This window comes from Sinocyclocheilus rhinocerous, unplaced genomic scaffold (assembly GCF_001515625.1).
Source record: "Sinocyclocheilus rhinocerous isolate Xijiao unplaced genomic scaffold, SAMN03320098_v1.1 scaffold1584, whole genome shotgun sequence".
Taxonomy (NCBI): Eukaryota; Metazoa; Chordata; class Actinopteri; order Cypriniformes; family Cyprinidae; genus Sinocyclocheilus; species Sinocyclocheilus rhinocerous.
Window position 1 is genome coordinate 150159 of NW_015641037.1, and position 12267 is coordinate 162425.

Below are 12267 nucleotides of genomic sequence, written 5' to 3' on the forward strand. Positions count from 1 at the left end.
TCTCCCTGACATGGCTGCTTCAACACTAACTGCGGTTACTGAAACCACGCCTTCTTTCTTTGCGTGCACATTTGGGCGCATTATGCTAATATTTCCACATAGTGAGGTAGATATGTGGGGCGTGTTTAAACGAGGCGTTTTAGGAGGGCGTGGACCAGTCTTAACTTTTATAAAGAATATCTTTTTGGGTTTGAGACTTTAGTCTTTGCAACTTTAGGGATCTTATCTATTCACGAACAGCTTGTAACACTCCAAAGAGAAAGGAAAACTTGAAATCGCATCATATGACCCCTTTAACTACTAATTAGCCATTTAGCTGCCACTTTTACCAAGAGTGATTTAGAGTGTACTAGTTACAGGAACAGTCCCCCTCGAGTAACCTCTGGGTATTGGTCTTGTTGAAGGGTACAACAGTGGTAGTTTTTAAATCTACCTTTGCTGGTTTGCTTTCGTTCAGACACTTTTCTGACATGGCTACACCACTGCATGGTTTAAGTGCAAGGTTGTGGAATTCATCTTTATCATTTGATAAATTTATCATTTGATAAATTACTCCTGCCTTGATTAGAAAATCTAAACAAACATCTCTCCTGAAATGTATCACTGTACCTTGACTCTATGCCGTATGCTGTCATTGCGATGATGGTCATCGTCAATTTCAGCAGTCTCCTCTTCGTCGCTCACTACTCCCATCAAAGCGTCATCCACCACCCCATTCATGCCATCCTCTAATCCACCTATCTTCTTTCCTTTCAACAGAATCTTCCCTTTCAGATCCTACACACAAATATGGAGAAGATATAATTTCATCAGGAAGCATCTAGTGTTGTCAAAAGTACCAACCGCGATACCATTCGGTACTAAAATTTTAAAAACGTCCATTCCCCCCTAACATCTGAGCGCTGTTGAGCAGATTCTTAAACACGGCTGATTGGCCATTGTGTTTACGCGCTCAACAGATATGACTGTGATTGGCTATAATGATCATCTCTTCACCAAACTCTTACACAGTGTCCTAACTACATGCGCCGCGACAGGTGATAAAAGGTATCTTTTCCATGTTAATCTGAGTTTTTGCCCTAACTAGCTACGACGGCGACATGCGAAATTTCTATTTTAGAATTGATTTCTATTTCTGGCTGGAACAACAACATACAAACTATATGACAGTGATAATCTCAGGTACTGATTATGTGCTATGTAATGTTATATTGCGTGGCATTTATAGCCATACTGAAAACAACAACAGATTTACCTCAGATCTTGAAAATAAATAAAAGCAAAGATGTATGATAAAACTGTGAACTCACTGCAAACCAACAAGCGTATTCCATAAAGATAGTATCAGTCACAAAGTATGTACATTCACCAAACTCACAGTGTCCTAACTACATGCGCCGCGACAGGCGATAAAAGGTATCTTTTCCATGTTAATCTGAGTTTTTGCCCTAACTAGCTACGACGGCGACATGCAAAATTTCTATTTTAGAATTGAGAATTCTATTTCTGGCTGGAACAACAACATACAAACTATATGACAGTGATAATCTCAGGTACTGATTATGTGCTATGTAATGTTATATTGCGTGGCATTTATAGCCATACTGAAAACAACAACAGATTTACCTCAGATCTTGAAAATAAATAAAAGCAAAGATGTATGATAAAACTGTGAACTCACTGCAAACCAACAAGCGTATTCCATAAAGATAGTATCAGTCACAAAGTATGTACATTTAATAATGTTAAAAAGGTTTAATATTTATGAATTGGATTATAAACTTATCCATTTAGTTGTGAGTGCAGAGCGCTTCCAGAGAGAGCCCACCCGCGCTCGCTTCTGATTGGCTGTGATATTTGATTGATTCTGTTGCGTCATGTCGCGTCTAGTGTGGACACCCAAATTGCTTGTCACTGAAATCTTGTCACGTCACATGTAGTTAGGACACGGTGTTACACAGAAGCACACGGGAGAGCGTTTGATAGTCGCGTCTATCAGCGGATCCGTCACCGTCAGTGGATCCCTTAAAATATCTGCACATAGATGGATCCGCTGATAGATGCGATTTTCAAATGCTCCCTTGTGCTTCTGTGTGAGTGCTCGGTGAAGAGTGTGCGTGAAGAGTGAAGCGATGGTCATTGTAGCCAATCACAGTCATATCTGTTGAGCGTGTGAACACATTGACCAATCAGCGCTGTTTAAGGATCTGCTCAATAGTGCTGAAATGTTAGCAGGAAATGGACGTTTTTAAAATTTCAGTAACGAATGGTCTTGCGGTCGGTACTTTTGACAACACTACAAGCATCAGAAATCTCATACAGTAACAGACTTTAACAGTGGACACATGGACACACAAATTAGGTGTGCCTTTAATAGTGGTTGGTCAAATAGGAATGCAAAAAATTTGCACCTAAACCAGTAGGATTTCCTTAGTCAGCTTCACTAGGAAGACCATGGTGTTCAGTTAAGTTTTGCTAGTGACTAACAGCTATGATGGTCTTGTCAGTAATATAGCACTTCTGCTTAGACCCTACTGAAATGATGATGGTGGTGTGCAGGCCTCTTAACTAGCAAGAATTCACCGGTTAGCAACTTTTACCAGAAACACCTAGCCTAAGCTAACCTTGACAATGACAAGCAAGGTAATGCATGCTAGTCTGAGCTGGTCTTTCTTAGCAGGGTCGTTTGCTTTAATAATTCAGCGTGGCTATGTCGCATGGACATAGATCATATGGCTGCTGCCCCAGGTGAATGGCCGGAGAAAGTGAATGTATCCTGGAGAGGTCACCACACTCTGAACTCTGATACAAACGTCTGCTTGTGGGTGGAAACTTCGAGATCTTTGACTCTTCAAGATGAATGACCAGTGCTAGACATTTACTGCTCATTAAGCAGCAATTAAGTGGACTTGTTAAGTGGAAGTACTTGTTTAAGTGACTGCATGCATCCGTGCTCTCCGGCTCACCTCAGGAGATGGGAGGCCGATGAGAATCTTTCCATCTAAAGGGCTTTTCAGCAGCTTGTCTCCCAGGATCTGGGTGAGGTGTTGGGCCATGACTTTCTGCTGCTCTACACTGCAGTGGTTCTCAATGGACAGGATGACAGGGTACTGCGATGCCTGTGGAGGGGAGAGTGTGTGTGAGTGTGTGTGAGTGAGTGAGTGAGTGAGTGAGTGAATAAGTGATGGAGTGAAATGGAACACTCAACACAGAACTGCGGCTAACACACTGCCAAGCAGGGGTCGACTGCCCTAGATCCCATTACACAGAAACAAAAGGGCATGGTGCCCTGGCTCAGAGTGAACCTGGCCCCAGTCTGTCACACACACACAAATGCAAGCTAGTAAATTTACTCTAAAAATGTACTCTTTTTCCAAGTATCATTGTTTATTTTTTTTACATTTACCAAGGTAATACTATGGTTTTTTGTTTGCAATGTTAATACCTTGGTATTCTTTGACGTACCTATGGTATTGTCATCTGTTGCCATCACCATATCGTGGTACAGTATTGATTAAAAGAAAGTTATCATGGTAATAACATGTTTAAAAATGGTACCATGCTAATAAATTATGTTGAACACTATCATAATGCTAATACCATGGTATTCCTTGACTTACCATAGTATTTGAATATGGTAATCAATCATTACAATGACATATCTAGTACTGTAGAATTACCATCTGATAACACCACTATGCCATGGCACAATTACAGAACATTTTTGTTATGAATGTGCAGATGTAAAAGTGTGGATGAAAACAAAGCCATAGTTTGAGACATACTTTAAATGCATAGTTGCCCAGCACAGTGACAACATCCTTGAAGAATATCTTGGAGGTGAACGTGTGTCCATGGTAGACAATTGGATCTCCATTTGGTCCATCCCAGCAGTCCACTTCTACACATCGACAGCCACGTTTCAGTGCTCTAAAACACACACATACAAGTACATATTTATGAATATAAAGAAGAACTGACGTTAGGAATTAAAGGCAATGCCTACTTAAAATAAGTTTTTGAAAACATGTGTACCGTATATAGCCTTCCACACTGCTGTGTCCTCTGATTTGGTCTTCCAAAAGGTATGTGTTATGAGAAGACGATATGAAGTAATGACAAAGAGGCTGAGTCATGTCCTGGTAGAGTTCCACCATAGAAGGGTTGAAGATAGAGCCTTCTGGTGAGGTCAGGTACATCAGAAAACCATCAAACGTCATCGCTTGTAGCATTCTTGCTATGGGAACATAGGGTAAACAAATGAATAGGCCTACATTTAAAGGTAAGCCAAGATGTCAAGAACACAAAATGCAGCATTAGGATACCTGGAACTAGAAGTTGAGTTTGAAAGTTAAAAATTTGTTTGGGACAAGAACCCAAACCACCAAGGATGATCTAAACAAATCAATGGCAAGTGGAAAGTAAAATACAAATAACCTAAGCTTTGAAGAAGCTTGAGTAAGAAAAGTACAACCCTGTTAGTTACCCGTGTCTGAAGGTTCATAGCGTTCAATGAGTTTTAGTGCATACTGCTGAACTCCGTCCTCGTGTAGCTGCTCCTCCCGTAAGAAATCTTTCAGATCTTGGAGTGTTAACTTCTGCCCATCGCCCGAATATTCCTGAAACACTCGCAGGACGTCCTCACGCTGAGTCAACATCTTATAGAACAGCACGAACTCATCATCTTCAAGAGTTCCTGATTGAGACTTGTCTGCCATCTGCAGAACAATAGAAGTTCCAAAATGTAAAAATACAAACAACTACCTGGAAATGGATCACCAAATAATAACCTAAGTGTCTAGTGTCAAAACTGTCATTAAACTGAAGCTACATCAAGTGGTATAACAATAGAAAAACTGATGATTGGCCATAAATGTGCAGTTACCGTGAAGAGACGAAGAGCGTGATGCTCGTTCATGTCCACATTCATCATCTTCAACAGATCTCGGACCTCCTTAAAGTTCATCCGTCCATCTCTGTTTTTGTCTGCCTTTTTAAACCAATCACAGATCCATCTGGAAACAGCATTTAAGGGAAAACTAAAGTGCTTGGTATGATTTACCGAAGTAAAGTTCCTTTCAACTGATTTTAGGGTTATGTTTAAGAGCTGGAAGTTAAGGGCTCAAACTAGGGGCTTGGACTTCAATCCAAGCATAGATAGTGATCGGGTTAAAACTTTGAGAAACAAGAATGTTGTCCCAGGAACGTGTCCAACTTGCATAAATCATGTTGCACAACATGGAGTGAAAGCAGGTAAATGGATCATCCCAGTGTATTTAAGTGTCCTTTAATGCCTTTTAGCCTGCCTGAAACCTTGTGTGTGTAAGATGGACAGAGAGTGGAATGATAGAAAGGCAGATAAAGAGTGACAGTAAAGGATACTGGTCTAGTTTCTCTCTCTGCCCCATGTTCTCCAGGTTATCGATGAGTTGCCAAACATTTACCTATCCATCCCCTGAACCCCAAAACAAGGGGTTCTCAACTCTAGCCCTCAAGGTCCACGTTCCTGCAGAGTTTAGCTCCAACCTTGATAAAACTCACCTGCCTATAACTTTCTAGTGATCCTGAAGACCTTGATTAGCATGTTCTGGTGTGTTTGATTAGGGTTGAAGCAAAACTCTGCAGGAAAGTGGACCTCAAGGGTAATAGTTGAGAACCCCTGCCCTAAGAGTTGGAGACAAGACCAGACCAATATTTGGCCTATCAAGACCCAGAACCCATACAAATGCAACATTTATGTGGTCTCGAGAGATCTCAACACCAAAATAAAACAAGATTACGACTCAAATTTTGACCCTCACGCAAACTCTACATCCAGTCTAGAGCAAGGGCGTACAATTCTGCTTCTGATGGGCCAATTGTCTGCAGAGTCCAACCATAATTAAGCACACCTAAAATAGCTAATCAAGGTCTTTGCAATTACTTTTGCAAAGGCCCCCCAGGAACAGAACCTGGTCTAGAGCAGGGTTGGGCATCTTTATTCCTGGAGGGCCACTGTCCTGCAGAGTTTAACTCCAACCCTAAACAAACACACCTGAACAAGCTAATAAATGCCTTCAAGATTACTAGAAAACTACAGGCAGGTGTGTTTGATAAGGGTTGGAACTAAACTCTGCAGGACACCGGCCCTCCAAGACCAAAGTTGTCCAGCCCTGATCTAGAGGTTCTGAAAATACTTTATATGAAGATGGCTGCTATATTTATGCCTAGGGTAATAGTGCAGTTGTTCTAGGCTGGTTATAGGTTCAGTCACAGGAAGAGTTGATCCATGGACTATCACTAATGTGATCTTAAGTAAGATACTTAAACTCAGGTATCTCTTATAACAGCAGAGTCTAATCTTGCTCCTGGAGGGCCACCTTCCAGCAGAGCTTTGCTCCAGCCCCAATTAAACACACCTGAACCAGCTAATGAAGGTCTTCAGGATCACTACAAACTTTAGGAGGGTGTGTTGCAATTCTCCTCTCCAAGCACTCCAGGAGAAGGACTGGACACCCCTAGCATATGGGATTGTTCTTGTAAAACAGCATGTTGCTTTGGATAAATGACTAATAATTACAGATTGTGGATCTTGTCAGCGCTACTTACAGGTGGAGTGTGCATTTGCTGCTTTCTTGCTCTTGTACCAGATAGTCATGCAGTCTTCTTGTAGACGAAAATAACGATGCTTTTTCCATGTGCGAGACTTGATTTTTCTCATCACTGTGCCAACAAACATAGACTTCAGGTCATCATCAGCCTGGATACCTGAGAAGCAAGACAGTACAGGAGACGAAGAGGGCGAGGAGGGGTCAGACAACAGGTAATGCACCTGACCCAGATTCCTAGCACATCATTGTAAACACAACAAGCTAGAAACACCCCCTGCCTCTCATGATCAGATAATGAATGCTCCTTTTGTATAGATATGAGGTTTTGGCATACATTTTATGAATCCTTGTAAGCTTGTGTTGCTAGCACTCTAACACTACCAGATAAGGTAATGGAATTATGATTTAATATTTAGCATTTTAAATGCAAAATTAGATATAATTTAGCCCTTTTATCATGCTTTCCCAGTAAGAACCTCCCAACAGTTCTAACAATGAATGGTTTTACCATGTTTGTGGAGACATTTTAAGGCAAAATCTACCAGAACTAATGGAATAACCTTCGTATCACCTTAAAAGTGTTTATATCGACAGTCTACAATGGTCTATCTAAGCCACCTGCTTACTTGCAGTGTACAACACTGAGTCAGTTACTACGGAACAAATAAATACATTGAAAACAGTCAGGGATTTTTTCCCCCATAGTTTAAACTTACATAGGCTCCTTTCAGAAGAAGCCATTTGTTGTTCTGTCATTTTTTAGCCGTCTCCTGTTTTAGAATAAAGAGAGAGAATAAATTAATGAGTCACACTGAATGAAGTGGAGTAAAGAATATTAAGACATCATACATTTCACAGCAAATGGTTATACATTTATACAATAACATTTACGCCTGTAAATGTTAAAAACATGCATTAAAAAGGTATACTTGGGGTATCCCCTAATATAAAAAGCTAGATTTTATATGTAACAGCATAATTTTCATTAATAAAAGTAACAAGCCATCAGCAATAATTTCAAAAGAAAAACCACACAAACATTGGAAAAAAATTTAAATATTCAGATACTTGTGTATATTTTTAAGAAACTGAACTGCATTAGTAATAATATTACAAACAATTTTTAAGTCTGATATGTTCCTCCATTCATGCAAAACCTTTTCACTGCTTTTAAACAAATACATATGCACACCCTCAAACAAAACCTTTCCCTCGGTATAAATGGCTGTTGTTTGTGAAAAGCCCCTGGACGTCTGGCTTTAATACAGGGATCAGCACTAGAGCTGTTGCCTCAGACTCTCTAATGTTTGTATGGATCTGTTCAGTGCAAAAGCATCTCACACTTGCCCTCAAATACTGCACAGCCATGCAAAATCAGAAAAAAAAGTCACACATTATGAACTAGGAAAACTCATCTAAAAACAAAACAAAATGACCTCAAGCTTGCCATGTGAGCAGAGATGTGTTGTAATACTCAGCCAAAGTTGCCATGAAGATTCAGGTTTCACACAAACCAGTCGCCATAAACATGGCGGACTAAATGTCCAACACTGCTAACGAGTTATTAACAAAAACTTGCTGAACTCAAGCATATGTTCCAGATTCTTTCAATTAATTTATTGTTAGTTGCTGTTACAACTAATGACTAAAACTCTTGTAACACTGATATAACATATGAATGAGCTACATCAAGTTACAAATGATAACAACAACAGTGTCAACAATAGCCGTATGCTCACTATATTATATTATAAAGAAATTAAAGATTAGAACTGCAAAATAATTTGTTACTTTTAAATGTATTTTATGTTTTCATTGAAATATTTTCTATTAAAAATACAAATAATAAATAATATAAATAACTACACTATAAAAGTTACATAAATATGTATAACTATTAAAAATAACAATTTAACTATAAGCAGAAAGACAAAACAAGCACCAGTTACAAACAGGTATCCTATATCTGTAGATAAACTTTCACAGCCAGGGACTTAAATACAATAATATTCACTATCTCAGGGTTGAAAGAGGTCTTACCCTCTGTGGGCTCATAGTTGGATCTGTATTTGAGCTTTGAAGAGGAGCATAACTCAGGAGAAGCCGGTGTAATGTGGCCCCCGCTGCAACAGAGCCGGACTGACTGTCCACATCTCGCCACAGCTGATCGTACCACAACACACCTCCCTCTGACGCACAACCACACACCCACAGATCCACAGCAAAACACGCGACTCGATGCCCACAAGGGCCCCTTGTCCTCAAAATACACTTTCTGTCTCTCTGTCTTTGGGAGTCAAAACCTTCCTTCAGACTGCTTTGTCTTGCGTCTCTCTATCCACTGTAAACCTAAAACGAGGGTATGTCAGTTCTGAGGTGGAAACTCAATCTGGCGCATTGCGTAATTGGAGTGTTTGCATTCCTGCGGTGTGACAACTAAAGCTTTAATCGTGACCGAATAAACGTGCAAATGTGAAATGCAACACTTTTCTAAATAATCCTGACCCTGATAGCACACGTACATCAGAGATGTCTATTTGACGTCTGCAAGACATATTTTTTAGTGTTTGCTCATCTGCAATACATCTATTGGACGTTTCCTATCAGATGTCAAATAGACGTTTATTAGATGTCGTTAGGATGTTTATGATTTAAAATGTATGTAAAACTGACATTTTACAGACGTCTGTCAGATGTTTGTACACAGCAGATGCTTTCCAGATAAAGCGATCTTTAACAGACATCTTGCTGACATACGTGTGCTATCTGGGAAATACCATTCCTAGTTACTGATTGGCTGCAATTATCGAAGCTATTTGCATATTACATTATGCCAAACAGAGCGTTTTTGCATTTTTCTAAAGTCGCCTCCCTGATAGCACACATACATCATGGAGACGTCTATTTGACATCTGCAAGACGTACCCAGATAGCACACGTACGTCTGCAAGAGGTCTGTTAAAGATAGTTTCATCTGGGGAGCATCTGCTGTGTACAAACCTCTGATAGACATCTATAAGATGTCAGTTTTACATACATTCTAAATGATAAACATCTTAAAGACATCTTTTAAATGTCTATTTGACATCTGATAGGAAAGGTTCTATAGACGTATTGCAGCGTGAATACTTACCTGCTCAAGTTAAAAGTAAATACTTCTAAGTATGAGGTGTTCTGGGTGGATATGGACCTGAATCAAAACAGCGACAATGCTAGGCTCTTGCTATATGGCTAATAAGGCATTATAAATTGTTTTTAGCATGTTGCTATTTGGTTGCTAAGTGGTCCTGGTTGGATGCTAGTATGTTGCTTACTGGTCCAAGTGCTACAAGGTAAGTACTTGCCTCCTCAATATAAGAGTACAAATCCCTAAGTATGAGCAACAGAAATAGTGTGCTAGCATTAGCTAACACCACCAAAAATGTATTCAAACGAATATTTGGCCATGTCAGTTAACACTATTAGCATATTACATTGCAATCTTAAGGTCCTTGCACAATGAGTACGAAATGTTCGATTGAAATTTTCGCACGTTAAAAACTAAATACATACCTCACGTTGTGTCGATCACGTTTACACACTGCCTCCGAAACATTCGTCCGTCATAAAAAAATTTGGCTAGGGTTCAATTTTCTGAATTATTCGCATCCGTAGCCAGCATTTTGAAAGCTGTTTTGACAATTCAGAGCCACCGAAACATTCTGTGCGTGATGAATTTTGACGAGTACGAAAAACGCATACGAACATTTTTGACTCCGTGTGCAAGGACCTTTACAGTATAAACAGCACTCCCTCTAAAAATGATTAAGGGGCATAACTTCACTACATACATATGATCAAAACGACTGAATGTTCATAAAATATTAAAACGTCTTCATGGCATGTTGACAGCCATATATCGGACACTGCCGCCCGCTTCCAGTCTGCCTCTGAAACACACGTCAGGGAGTTTAATGCATGTTTGTGGAGCACAACTCAAGAGTCTATTGTCTACGCTTGGCCTCCCTCACTGGGGCCCTTTAGTGGAGACCCCAGATGATCGGATCAGGTTACTTAAGCAAGCATTCAACATTTAGCAACCCTGTTAAACTGCGTTCGGGTGGAAACAGGGAATAAGAGGATGTAAACTTTTTTTAGGTTAATTTTGAACATCTTGTATTCGAAAAATCAACCCGTCTGAAGCACATTTGTGTCTATCAAGGGGTCTCGCCGGTCAGTTTCAATTGTACCTGGCTTCATCTCCCATTAGGAATTCTTCTTTTCTGTCCCTTCCTCGTGTTTCTGTTCATGAATAAAACACAGCCGAGCTCGATGTCTGAGCTCAGTTTACACACACAGCGCTGGCGTCTTTAAAAGGGGGTCCCTGCCTACCCGCTATATCATCGAGCCAGCGCCTGGATACGCACACACGCGGACGAACACTTTCCATTGCAGACATCGCCTCAATGAAACTCTCACCTTGTGTTTAACGACGTATCGGATCGTTCATTACACAATAGTGATTACTTAGCAACTAAACTCAGCTGACCATTCGGTTGATATGATGCTTGTAATTGGGACTAGAACAACTATACTGGATCTCCGACTAGATTTCACCATTTAAGGAAAATGGGACATAATCAAGTTGTAGCTATGTATGTAGATATGTATAAAATTGAACAGCTAACAGTACTTTTATTATACAAATTATAAACATACTGTTAGCCACTGATTCACCACAGGTTTCACTGCATTAAAAATAAATTATTGCTGATTTGAAAACGTGGCCATTATATATTTTTTTTATTATTTCCACTGTTCTAGAGCTGTTTTTTGTAGTACTACTAAGGGTCAGCAGGTGGCAGCCAATGAAATTTGAAGCATCAAGATGTAATGCTTACACTTTACTGGATGTAGTTCGTTTACTGAAAACGGAAGAAACAATGTTTTAAAACTAAACTACAGTATGCTTCATTGTTGTCCCATTATGTTTAATTCAGCAACCGCCATATAGCCGTTTCAGAAATAAAAATTAATATTATATAAAAAAATATATTAATACAATATACAATACTTAGAAAAATAATCCAATCAATTTTGTATAAAATATATTTTTTTACACTAAATTGGATTTTTGAGTTATTTACACACAGATACACAAACATGCACCAAAAATCTGTGTGTAATATAATGTTAATTACATATTATATATTAATTAATAGAATTATATTTTTTACTATATATATTGTAATACTTGATTATATATTAATATAATTATACATATTTTAACACTTAATTTAATTTAAAATAAAAATATTTTAAATTTTATATAGTGTAATTAATTATATTATACAATATTATACAATAATTATATAAATAATTATTTAATAAAATTGCATACTTTTTACACTAAATGTTAAGGCCTGTTCACACCAAGCATGATAACTATAAAGATATTGATAAAGATATAGTTCTAAAAATCATTCTCAATGTTAAAGGGGTCATATGACGTTGCTAAAAAAAGAACATTATTTTGTGTAGAAAATCCACACCACAACAATAACGATAAAGGCACAGAGAAACAATATCAATGGAATCACTTTCAGAATGATTTTTTTTCAGCTGATGATTGATAAAAACATTGACACTAGGGCTGCACGATAAATCGCATGCGATATTTAACGCGCATCTTGTCAGA

The 12267-nt window shown here is 38.8% G+C and overlaps 1 protein-coding gene across 1 annotated transcript in view; it reads right to left on the bottom strand.

The window, feature by feature from the left end:
* The window catches only part of LOC107754249 (1-phosphatidylinositol 4,5-bisphosphate phosphodiesterase delta-4-like), a 14875-nt gene extending 6178 nt beyond the window's left edge, over positions 1–8697 (bottom strand). Inside the window, exons 1-10 of the mRNA XM_016570623.1 lie at positions 8631–8697; positions 7307–7360; positions 6608–6747; positions 5383–5444; positions 4886–5015; positions 4487–4718; positions 4036–4237; positions 3786–3930; positions 2967–3119; positions 610–777 (exon numbers count right to left, since the gene is read on the bottom strand). Of these exons, the coding sequence (XP_016426109.1) occupies positions 610–777; positions 2967–3119; positions 3786–3930; positions 4036–4237; positions 4487–4718; positions 4886–5015; positions 5383–5444; positions 6608–6747; positions 7307–7346 (1272 nt within the window). The 5' untranslated portion in view covers positions 7347–7360; positions 8631–8697. The remainder of the gene's footprint in view (positions 1–609; positions 778–2966; positions 3120–3785; positions 3931–4035; positions 4238–4486; positions 4719–4885; positions 5016–5382; positions 5445–6607; positions 6748–7306; positions 7361–8630) is intronic.
* Between the last annotated feature and the right edge of the window lie 3570 nt (positions 8698–12267).